This window comes from Hippichthys cyanospilos, chromosome 9, assembly GCF_059441005.1.
Source record: "Hippichthys cyanospilos isolate Australia breed blue-spotted pipefish chromosome 9, RoL_Hcya_1.0, whole genome shotgun sequence".
Classification (NCBI taxonomy): Eukaryota; Metazoa; Chordata; class Actinopteri; order Syngnathiformes; family Syngnathidae; genus Hippichthys; species Hippichthys cyanospilos.
Genome location: NC_142377.1, coordinates 19,037,709 through 19,048,389, shown reverse-complemented (window position 1 = coordinate 19,048,389; position 10,681 = coordinate 19,037,709). Strand labels below are relative to the sequence as shown.

At 41.0% G+C, this 10,681-nt stretch overlaps 1 protein-coding gene across 3 annotated transcripts; it reads right to left on the bottom strand.

Moving 5' to 3' along the window:
- Positions 1 to 228: 228 nt before the first annotated feature.
- On the bottom strand, positions 229 to 7,220 carry terf2ip (telomeric repeat binding factor 2, interacting protein). Of its 3 annotated transcripts, none has more exons than XM_088422889.1 (9): positions 7,153 to 7,220; positions 6,195 to 6,424; positions 5,665 to 5,810; positions 5,306 to 5,523; positions 3,043 to 3,162; positions 2,178 to 2,832; positions 1,671 to 1,789; positions 1,045 to 1,455; positions 229 to 613 (listed from the first exon to the last, which is right to left on the bottom strand). In XM_088422889.1, the coding sequence occupies exons 1-9, from the start codon at positions 7,153 to 7,155 to the stop codon at positions 392 to 394; spliced, it is 2,124 nt and encodes a 707-aa protein (XP_088279015.1). In that variant the 5' UTR covers positions 7,156 to 7,220; the 3' UTR covers positions 229 to 391. The 3 variants fall into 3 exon arrangements, with proteins under 3 accessions (XP_088279015.1, XP_088279016.1, XP_088279018.1); XM_088422890.1 differs by having other exon boundaries at positions 1,045 to 1,386; XM_088422892.1 differs by lacking the exons at positions 5,306 to 5,523; positions 5,665 to 5,810; positions 6,195 to 6,424; positions 7,153 to 7,220 and adding an exon at positions 4,597 to 5,036.
- Between the last annotated feature and the right edge of the window lie 3,461 nt (positions 7,221 to 10,681).

Below are 10,681 nucleotides of genomic sequence, written 5' to 3'. Positions count from 1 at the left end.
GTCAAAAGTGCGCGCAATAGCCATTGCTTGAATTCTAACGTACCCCTAAAAAAAACCATTGCAGCTTTGACTTCTATATCCAATTATGGCAGTGAATTAATTACAATGGTAATATACTGTTAATATAATCGTGACAATACTACTCACCATTTAAAGAGCGGGAGCAGAAAAGTTTGAAATATTTGCGGCGTGTGTACACGCGCAGATTTAAATAACCATCCCACTGTGTAAGATTATTTACAAAAACGATGGTTTAATGAACGCCATTTACCAGACATCTTAAATAAAACAACTTTATAACATTGAACGGTAAACTAAGTGCCAAACTCAGGGTGAAATGTCCAAACAGAACACAATACTTCATTGGTCTTAAAGCGTGTCGTCGCATTTTTCATCCTTCTATCTTGAGGAACATCTTCCGCTTGGCCACGGCCACTTCGCCGTGCTTCGCCTGTAGCCGTTTGAGGGCGGCGGAGTCGGCCGACAGAAGGAGGTCGTCATCTTGGCGGCCCCAAAGCGGTGCGCGGAAGGAAGCGGGATCCGCAAGAAGGCGTGCGGCGTCGGGGAAGTCGCCGCTGGTCTTTAGCAAGGCTTTTACCACGGACTTCAAGTCCTAGCAGGTATATCATAAATACGTTAGCAACTAAACAAAGGCAAACACTTTTCAATCAGTTTTGGAAAGTCGTGCCACAAAAACATGCATCCGTAAAGCTTGTAGTAAGCTATAAACTCCCTCAAAACAAACATCTTTTTTTTTTTAACTTACATGAACGATCCATGTATTTTTTTCTTATTCCAATCTCCAATATATTTTCAAATCATTAATTATTCCTTCTTTTAACTGTCCTGCCTGTCACTATATGTTGCTGCAAAAAGCACATATATTCAAATAACTAAATCAGTCATGTTTTCAGACAGTGAAACTGAACCTGACGGCTGCAGTACTGTGAAACAGTACTGCTAAGGAAACAGTTATTTAGTTATCTACACTGGGCTATCCGAAAGAAACAACCTTTTCAAAAATGTAGTGATCCTGAATCGCACCTGGTTTGTCTGCGACATCAGCTCTTTGATACGTCGTTTGTCGTCCTCTAACTGGACTCGCTCTGAAGGAATGCCATCGTTTTCTCGAGACTTGCCATCCAGTTGAGCTTTTGATGTTGACCCGACAGCGTTGTGCGGTTCCAGAGATAGGCAGCCCTCTTGCGGGGTCGCCGAATCGCCGGACTCTTGTTCAGAGAGGCCATTGACTAAGGCTGGAGATTTGAGCGAGCCTGGAGACTTGGCCGAGGCCGGAGACTTGGCCGCGGCCGGAGATTTGGCCGCGGAGGCCAATTGTTCCGTCGGGGCATTTTCGGGTGCTGTTTGGAACGTATCTTCGCTGGACTGAAGGAAGGAGAAAGGATGATTTGTGATTGCTGTTGGCATAAGAGGGTCACCGCTGTGCTGCTGAGCCTGGGTCACATTGAAGGCAAACATTGTTTCTTTTACAAGTATTTCTACTACCCTGATCATATTTACTGAGACTCAACAAGGAGTTGACAACCAAACCAGACAACATCTGAAGGAACACTTATCTAACGTAAACAGAGAAAAGTGCATTTTGGACTCGGTACGAAAAGTGTCATTTAACATCCCCAAAAGGTACGGTATATAAAGCACATGTCTACCTCACTGTCACTGTCACAGGAGCTGCTAGAAAACTCCTTTGCGGCGCGCTCAATTATTTCAAGTTTCCTCCCAATCTTCTTCTTCTTCTTCCTCCCTGATTGCTGTGGCTCAGTCTCCCCTGGAAACAAGGAAACGGAGGGGAAAGATGTCATGTTGTTTACCGCCTTGTTAAAGAGACACAACATAGGGAAAGATAAAGGTTCCTTTTTGGTTTTTACATTTTTAAATGACAAACAGGATATGGCTCCTCTTGTTCAATTGAGACAGGAACAGTGTGTAAATACTGTATCTTGTAACTGTGATGTCTCAGAAGCGTCATCAAATCACAAGCAGAACTGTATATTTACAAATAAGCCATGAATAACGCAAGTACAATAAGAACAAAATGCGGAAATGATCCTAAAGACGGCTCGCATCTTGAAAAACTAGGGAGCCCGGCCACACATATCTCAAGCCACAACCGTATTACATTTTAGGTTCAAGCTGTCAAATTTAGGGTATCTTACTTGGCTGCTTGACACCAGATGTATGTGCTTGCGTTGTGGAAGGACGCTGCTCGGCATTCTCTTGTTGACTCTCTGCTTCTACTGCTGCTTCCTGAACCTCTTCTGCCACAGATGAACTATCTCCTTTTGCTCTCTTCGAAGGCGGCTCATCCCTCCTTGTCTCTTCTTGACGAGGGGACGAGGATGACCTGGTTTTCCAGGGGGTGTGAGGGGAGGACGGCACTTGCCTGACTGAAGCTGCCTGTGACGACCGTAATGACGATGAACGGAGCTTTGTGGCGTACGATTCTTCCTCAGAATCCTCAAAGTGTCTCCTTACTGAACGGCATGTGGAGTGGCGCAGTGAGCGGCGAAGCACACGAAAAAGCTTCTCTTCATCCTCACTTCTTGAGTCATCGCTTTGGGGCTCCGCTCTGGATGGCTCTGTGATTTCAGATGCCTTTTCACCCGGAGGTGATCCCTTTACTTGGACATCTGTATTTGGCTCATTGTTCTCCTTTGGCTCCAGGGAGTTGCATGTATTAACTTCAGCAGATGCAACTTGTTCAATTTCGTTCCCCGCTAGGTTCAAGATTTCCTTTTGCTGGAGAGGGCTGGATGTTTGCGCTTCTACACCACCTGAAGGTTGTTTTTCAGCTGCGAAGAGCAGGTCAATCTGTAGATGCAAAAGGGACCATTTAGGGCTGCCAGCAACATCAACAATCAAAACTGTTTTCAAATATTTTAGTAGTTAACAAACCCACTTATTTATTTTTTACACCTTTTTTTTTTTCTCTTGGCACTGCCTCATCTGCCGCTCCCTAACAAGACTGCAAGGCAAGCAGCTATAGCTCCATCTAGTATGGCTGTATACGTGAGATCATACCTGTGTGAGATCATTAGCAGAGGTAGTCTGTGGAGTGTCTTCTGACTTGGGGTCCAATTGCGGAAGAACAGCATTTTCTTCACTGGAAGGATTGTCTGTCACTTCAGTATTCTTGTTGCCCTGCACCCAACATATTGGCATATCAGTCTTGGAGTGCAATGATGACAAAATAATAGACTACACTGATAAATAATCACATTAATTAACAAATATTCTTGATCATCAATTAACTGTATAGGGAGCATAGCCTCTCAACAGACAGTTAATATTATCAGTTTTCTTAAGTCTCATTAAAGAGACTGATTACGATTGTGTTGAACCAAAAGCATCTTACGAACGTGTTTTTATTACCAACATTTTTCGCCTAGTTCAGCTTGTGACTTCCTTGTATAGTGACAAGTAAGTGGTTAGAATCAACGGATTGGTTTGTTTGAATTCGACTCACTTAGCAGGCTCGAATGCTCACTGGTGTTCTTGTTTCGTGGTGTTCATTTGAAAAGTTTTTTTGTTGAGAGTAAGGGAGTTGGTCTGTTTTGAAATTCTGTCAGTTCATTTCATTTCCAGATTGACTGATTGCTATGCATATTTAGACATAAAGATAGGTAACTATAAATATGGATGTTTAGTTTATAACATGTTTGTGTTTTGTGTTTATAACATATTATGCCCAATTCCATAATACGTGTATTTACACCCACCCCATGTGAAATGACATCACTCTATATTTGTGGAGCACATCTCATCAATGTAGCAACATTTGAATGTCCCATAACACAACAAGTGAAGATCTGTTTTAGTTTACAGAGATAATACATAAGAGGATTACATTTTCAATAATTATTGATAGTTATACTACTTATTATTGTGTCGACTACAAACCATGCACTTATCTGTTGTAGTCAAACAGTAATGTGCATAGAAAATCAAATCCCAAACAATCCAGGAATGTGGTGTGCATTTAAATAGGTATGTTGCAGAAAAAAGGCTCATTTAAATGCGACTTGCACTTGGTTAAATAACCGCTAGATGTCCCCCTTTTGCTGTGTCATTGAGGCTCCAAGCAATTAACCAGCGCTAGTGACAAAAAAATTGTGAGATCCATCCCTAATTCTACTTGACTGGTAAGCGTTGTGTTTTCATTTTCTTTATGTCCGCGGAAGCCCGGGGTAACTAATAGGTGTTGACATATTTGCCCAAGTTTGACAGATTCTGCCCTATTGTGCACTGAAACCAATGGCGCATTGTATTTGTATTCGCTTTCCCGCACGGAGTATGCTTCACAAATGATGTTAATAAAGCAGCGTGAAAACAAAGATCGCGTTCAATGTTTCGAGGCGGAGGAGATAGGAACGTTGTAACTGGTAGACTTGATGACAGTAGAAGACAGCAAAGTGACACTCCGATTCTCTTGGCAGCATTGCTTTGGTCCCGACACTTATTTACCAGGACGCCACTATACTCAGCGCGCACATTATCGAGTACTTTACAAAACTGTATGTCCTGAAGACTGGAAGATGATCTGCTAAAACTGACACATGGTCGTTTTTAACTCACCACCGAGTCGGCAGGTGTCCGAAGGGACGCTCGAGTTGTCATCTGTTGCGTAGAACCGGGCAGAGTAAGGCGTTTTTGTCTTCGCCTGTTTTTATCTATTAAAGTAAATAGTTTCCGAGTGCGTTCGAGAGAACCTGGGGGGTAAATTGCATCGAAGTTTTTATGTTTGTCCATAAAGTGCATCTGCATGTTGGATTCGTTAGAATTTGCGATCATCTCGTTGCAAAGCAAACAGACAATCTTGTCTCCGGTAGTTCTCATTACTGCATATTTCGAAGCCAATTTGCTGTTTATTGTCATATTTTCGCCGTGCACTTTTCTTCTTGTCGTGGGCGCCATGGCAGTTGAACGCCTATCGACTGAACAAAAAGCGGAAGACAACAACGCTAAGTAACACCGTTTCGTAATACGTGCGCCTCGCTGTTGCCCACTATTGTTACGGAGGACTAACTGCACGAACCCTCCAGTTTGCTTAAGCACGTTCTAATTTTAAAGTGTATGTTTCAATCAAGGGCAAATTTAAAAATTAAGATAATTTTCTATTTTGGGTTTATATTTCTAGATCAGCGTGTAGAGGTGTACGGTCTCAACCACCCCGGTAATGTCACTGCACGATATTTGACATGCACTACCCGGTCAGATGAGTCTAGTGATTTGCCATCCTCTATTTGTACTATAGAAGAAAAGAGGACTTTTGCGTTTCAATGACCTGGGTGTCTTCTACCACTGCTTCCACCATCTGGGCGTCTTTGGTCAATTTCTGTTCCAAGTGACTTTTGTAATGGCTTTTCATTGACTGCCAACTGTGAGTGGTCACATGCTCCTTCTCCATCTGTTGCCACAGCCGATTGCCCCCCACTTCAGACTTTCGTTGGCTGACGTAATCCAGAATGGCGGCGTCTTCACTGGGGCTAAACGCTAGCCTCCCTGATGGAAACAAAGGAGGAAAACTTTGTTCAATTCGGGATGCGCCGTTGAGTCGTTAACCTTAGGCATCCACAAACTTAGTTTATGGTTCAATGGTGGGTTTTTTTTCCAATAAGTGGGTAGCTCGCTAGTGGGCTTTACCTCTTAAATTATGGGAAGACTCCCGGTCGCCCTTGCAAAGATTTGGAGAGGGCTTCGAGTCCGTTCCAGCTGTCATTCTGTAGTCTTCTATACTCAGCTGCTCACCTTTTTCCAAGCAGTCGTGAATGAACTGGATAGACACATATCTGAAAACAAACAAATTAAGAATAGAAAAATAACTCAAACCTCAGTAATAACATCGCAGGTTTACAACGTTATGAGTAAGAATGCGAAGGCACACAAACAAACAAATATGAGCTGAGATTTCAGATTTAGCGTGAATATGAATATGATGGCATCTTTGCAGACAAGGATGTGTTACAATTTGCCCCATCACTTCTACAAAACAAAAAAGGGTTTTATACGCATTGGCTATTTACCATAGGTTTTTATTGTCCGCCATACGACGATTTCGCCTTCCAACCCAAACCATGAACGGATTCATTTTGTATGGTGGAGGTCCACCATATATCACAAAAACCTGGCTCTTGTGCAAGGGTGTGTAGATTTGACATTCACAGTCCACTTACCGCTGAGCGGTGCTTTCATTAACAGCACCTTTTTCCTTAGGGTCAATAAGCAAAATGGATCCGGGCTTCTGAACATTGCACATGGTTCCGCCCCCTGCTGCGATGAGAGGTTGCAGCGCTTTCTTGGTGGGACCCGGTCGCAAATAGAAGGACATGGACTCTCCTTCCACAGTCATGAAGAGAACCGGCGAGCTTTTGTGCTGGGTAACGTCTGGCCCTTCGGTTGCCATCTTGGGAAACATGAAAAGCTAAATGAAGAAGCTCAGGCGGCATTATATTGTAGACCCATGATTGCTAACAACATTTACACCAAATATTTAAAGTATCTATGCCTTTTTATCAACCGACCTGTGTATCACCCGATTTTGGCAAACAGATTTCACCTTGTGTATTACATGCGTGAGTAACCTGAGTTGAGTTTTAAATATTTGGGTAGTGTCTGAAATAGTCTGAATTTGACAGTTGTGATAACAGCAAGATGTGGTGCAACAAAACACGAGTGGTGTATTAAGTTTTATTTTATTTGTTGTTGTTTTATCATGATTCATATTTTTTCTCAGAATTGAATGATCCCATAAACCCTTCTTCTGGCTTGCTCCAAAAAAAGTGACTGTTACTGACTACTTTAATTTTTAATTTATGATTTTCTTTAGTGTTTAATCAAGAAAGGTGTCCAAAAAATAACTTCAATTTTGTGGCATGGCTTTTTTTTAAATTAACAAACGTAATCAAATGCATGAAAATCCTCCGAGACATGTAATTCTATAAGTTTTTGCCATGCGTTGTTGCTTTCGAGTAGAAGAGCATACACATGTATGCTAAAAGTTAGCTACGTTGAGGTGACGCGCGACGAAACTAATTTCATTTTTGTTCTACAATAACTGTCGGGTAAGATGAAGAATTAATATCGTAAAACTTGATGAAGCTGTGTTTGTTGTTGTAATGTTTACAAACTTACCATCCACGCCTGTCCAATTGTATTTTCCGCGCTAAAGAACCATGGCGTAACACACTTCCTGACTTGCCGTCTTCTTCGTCTACTTCTTTATCTTCTTCGCCTTCACCCCTCAGAGTCACGGGTCGTATGCGAATCAAAGTGTCGTTACAGCCCTCTAGTGTATTTTCTTGGCAACAACTGTTTCCCCCATCCTTGCATAGAACCGTCAATCATTTCCCAAATGAGGCCAAAAACAACTGCAACTCGAAAAGAAAATATTCGACTGGGTTGGTGTCAGTATTTAAATACAATTTATGGGAATTTTCTGGTATTAATGATGGTTAGCGTGCGTGCGTACGTTTGTGTGTGGGCGTGTGTGTACAACAAACTGTGGCCTTCACGGCCTTGCCTCCCTCACTGGCCTCAGAACATTATTATTATTATTGGCCTCTATTGTCTTGCTCCCTCATTTCAAACCCGAGCAGCTGAATCAATATGACCTCCATCGATTAATGTTTCTATCATTTATGTAATAGAGGGGAAAACAAGATGTGTGAAATGTCTTGAACGTGCATTTTTCCATTCACATAATTTGTCTTTGCCCCTCCAGAGGGTTAAGCAGCCAGTTTTTATTTTGGCCCTGCAAGACGGAGTTCACTGCTCCTGCAGAGGGAGATAGGACACTTCATTTCTGGATTGCAAACTCATGAAAGTTCCTCAGAAATACAAAAAAAAAAAAAAATCCCTCAGTGTGAAAAACAAGTTAATGTGTGTAAGTACTATAAAAAAAAAAAAAAAAAAACGATGACAGATTTCGGTTCTATGCTGTGAAAAATTAAATATTTTTAAGTTCATATAGTCTTCCAATTAGTGGTTACCTTCTTGTTGTCCTTGTATGGCAGTTAAAAAGCGAGAAAAATAACGTGTTCCAGAGACTTTTCATTGAACGGTATTTAGTTTCTGTATTTATATTTTTATAGCTATTACAAATTGACGAGATAGTGCCCAAGAGTACTCACACATAAAGTTAAGACACAGGTTTTTTTTTTTTTTTTCTTCTTTCCAAGTACCGAGTGTTATCTTAGTGGTCGTATTAAACCATAAAGAGGCTTGAAGGAACTCTTGTGGCTTTCCTTGCAAAGGCCAAACGAAACAGTGTGTTTAGAGGCCCGATGTCAGGTGTACAATATTATTTCAGGAATGAGACTCGCAAGACAAAGGAGTGGAATTCCTTTTTGACACTAAAACAAAGGGCCGCATTATAGAAAACAGAACTTCCTGGTCTAAATCTTCTACTCTATCTTTGGAGTGGGACGGAGATGGATGGCGCTGGGATGATTTGGCAAATCGCCCTTCAGGAATCTTGGCAACACTCGGTCAGCAGAGACCGGGTCGTAACAAAGTGAGGATATGCTGAGTCGATGCATTTATAGAAGCACCACCACCGGCATCATCATCGTCGTGCTCCTCCATCCAAGAGGACCATCCGGCGTGAATCCCCACCATCTCCTGCCAATTCTAAAGGGTTATTTTCCTCTGCGCAGCTTTCTCACGCCGCCATATTTTCTCCCATGTGACATCTTGAAAGCGCTCCCTTGAACAAAACAAAAAAAAAGGAAAAACTACTGTTTGGCAGAGAATGACATACATCAAAGATGGACACTTGGGAATAAGATGCGCGTCAGACAGGAGTGCGGCGGAATTTTTCAGTCTCCCTTCCCATACATGTAATCCAATGAGAGCCGTACAATTCTGCCTTACAAAGATAACACTGCTCGCTTTAGAAAGGTATTCGTTTGACTTCTACAGAATGTTTTGTCCCTCTCATAAAGAGTATTTCAATAAAGTGATGAAAAGTGGGAAAATGTAGCGATGACTACAGAACAGGAAATGGAAATTATTGCAACATCAGGAATTGAACCACTCATCTTCCTCGTATCCCACGTCAATGAGTGTGTTATTTGACTTTATATTAGTTTGAATTAGTCTTATTCAACAATGTTGAATATATTTGTGTCCTCTTTGAAGACTCACTGTTCAAAAGAGGGACGCAAGAACTCGGCTCAGTTCCCCATCCTGGGGCAATTATAGGGTCATAGGTTTAGGGGTGCAGATCTTCCGGCCGAGCAAGATAAATTTAACACTTTTGTACATTTATACATAATTTTATTTCCACTTTATCAAAGCGAAGTATTATACTTTTGGTTCATTGCTATTCAATTCATTTAGCTTCTCAATGACTTTAATATTCAACAGCTAGCTTCTTCAATTCCTATTCAGACAAGATACTTGTTGACACTTTTCCTAGCTGGAAAAAATGTCTACTATCTCCTACCTAACAAAATGAATCGTCAGTTCAAATTTAATTCAGCAGTAATGAGGAGTGGTAATGGTATTAAAGTGTTGGTAAAATACCCAGTGGTAGAAGGTAAGAAATTTTCCTCGTGCAACATATTCCTGTAGATGAGCAAACAAGCTAGTTAGATGCCAACACAATTTATTGTCAGCATATCATTGAAGGCACCAAATTTATCTACGGAAATTAGTCAGGGAAAAGTGGGAGAGATTGGTTGGAACAGATTATTATTAAAGTGGGGTTTCTGTCATTTTAATTCTGTATTTGAATACAGAGTTTTCTAACTGTTTGAATGAGAACATACATTAAAAAAAAATTAAATTTAGAGGGTGCTGGAGTACCCCCTAAAATAAGCTAGAAATGCCCATGTACAGATCCATTACAAATTGTAAAGGGTAAGTAACTTTATTAGATCTTATTTATTGAATATACAGTTACTGGGGTCATATCTCCAAAATCATCACTTGGGCGTCTGCCCTGCTTTATATATTTAGTATGAGAGACAATTTATAAGCAGTATGCAAATCACCGTACATCAATCACATTCGAGTTTTTTTTTTTTATGGTGCTTCAGCTTCATTTGGTTTCATCATACAGCAGTCAACTTCTTGCTACTCTTGTGTGAAAAGAATGTTGAAAAGTGGGATCAGTCTAGTCATCTCCGCGTTCATTTCACAATACGATAAAACGGCGAGTAAATTTATTTTAATGACCGTTGAACTAAAATAAACAACAATGTCAAATAAAGATGGATAATTTTATTCTGTTTTGGAAGTATATTTTTTGACAGTGATTAACTTATTTTTTTCATGCAAGGTGCTGTGACTCTACTTAAAACATTCCTTTGTGTGCTTAGTAAAGCTTTCTTGAACCTTTAATGAAATATTATAATTTCCCTACATTTGAATGTAGGCATTTAAACAGAATATGCGTATGTGGTTTTGTTGAAATGATCTCAGCTAATGTGAATGTCCTCAGCTTGACCCTGTCGGCGATCATGTGATCCACCCTGAACGCTTCACCTCACCTTTTCAGACGACGTGTTAAAACGAGCGGAACAAAAGAGGGCGCGATTACGGAAACATATAAATGTAGATTTGAACTCTACAAAAAAAGAAGTGTTGCAATCGCACCAGGGTGTGTGTGTGTGTGCATGTAAAACACACTTCCAAGAGCTGAGCCTCTTAGAGAAAC

What these genes read in the sequence shown, in the direction of transcription:
- terf2ip (XM_088422889.1), bottom strand. An exon ending in GTCTTCCCATAATTTAAGAG is followed by an intron (nt 5,524 to 5,664) that starts GTAAAGCCCACT and finishes TGTTTCCATCAG; the next exon opens with GGAGGCTAGCGTTTAGCCCC. An exon ending in CAGTGGTAGAAGACACCCAG is followed by an intron (nt 3,163 to 5,305) that starts GTCATTGAAACG and finishes TGTTGGGTGCAG; the next exon opens with GGCAACAAGAATACTGAAGT.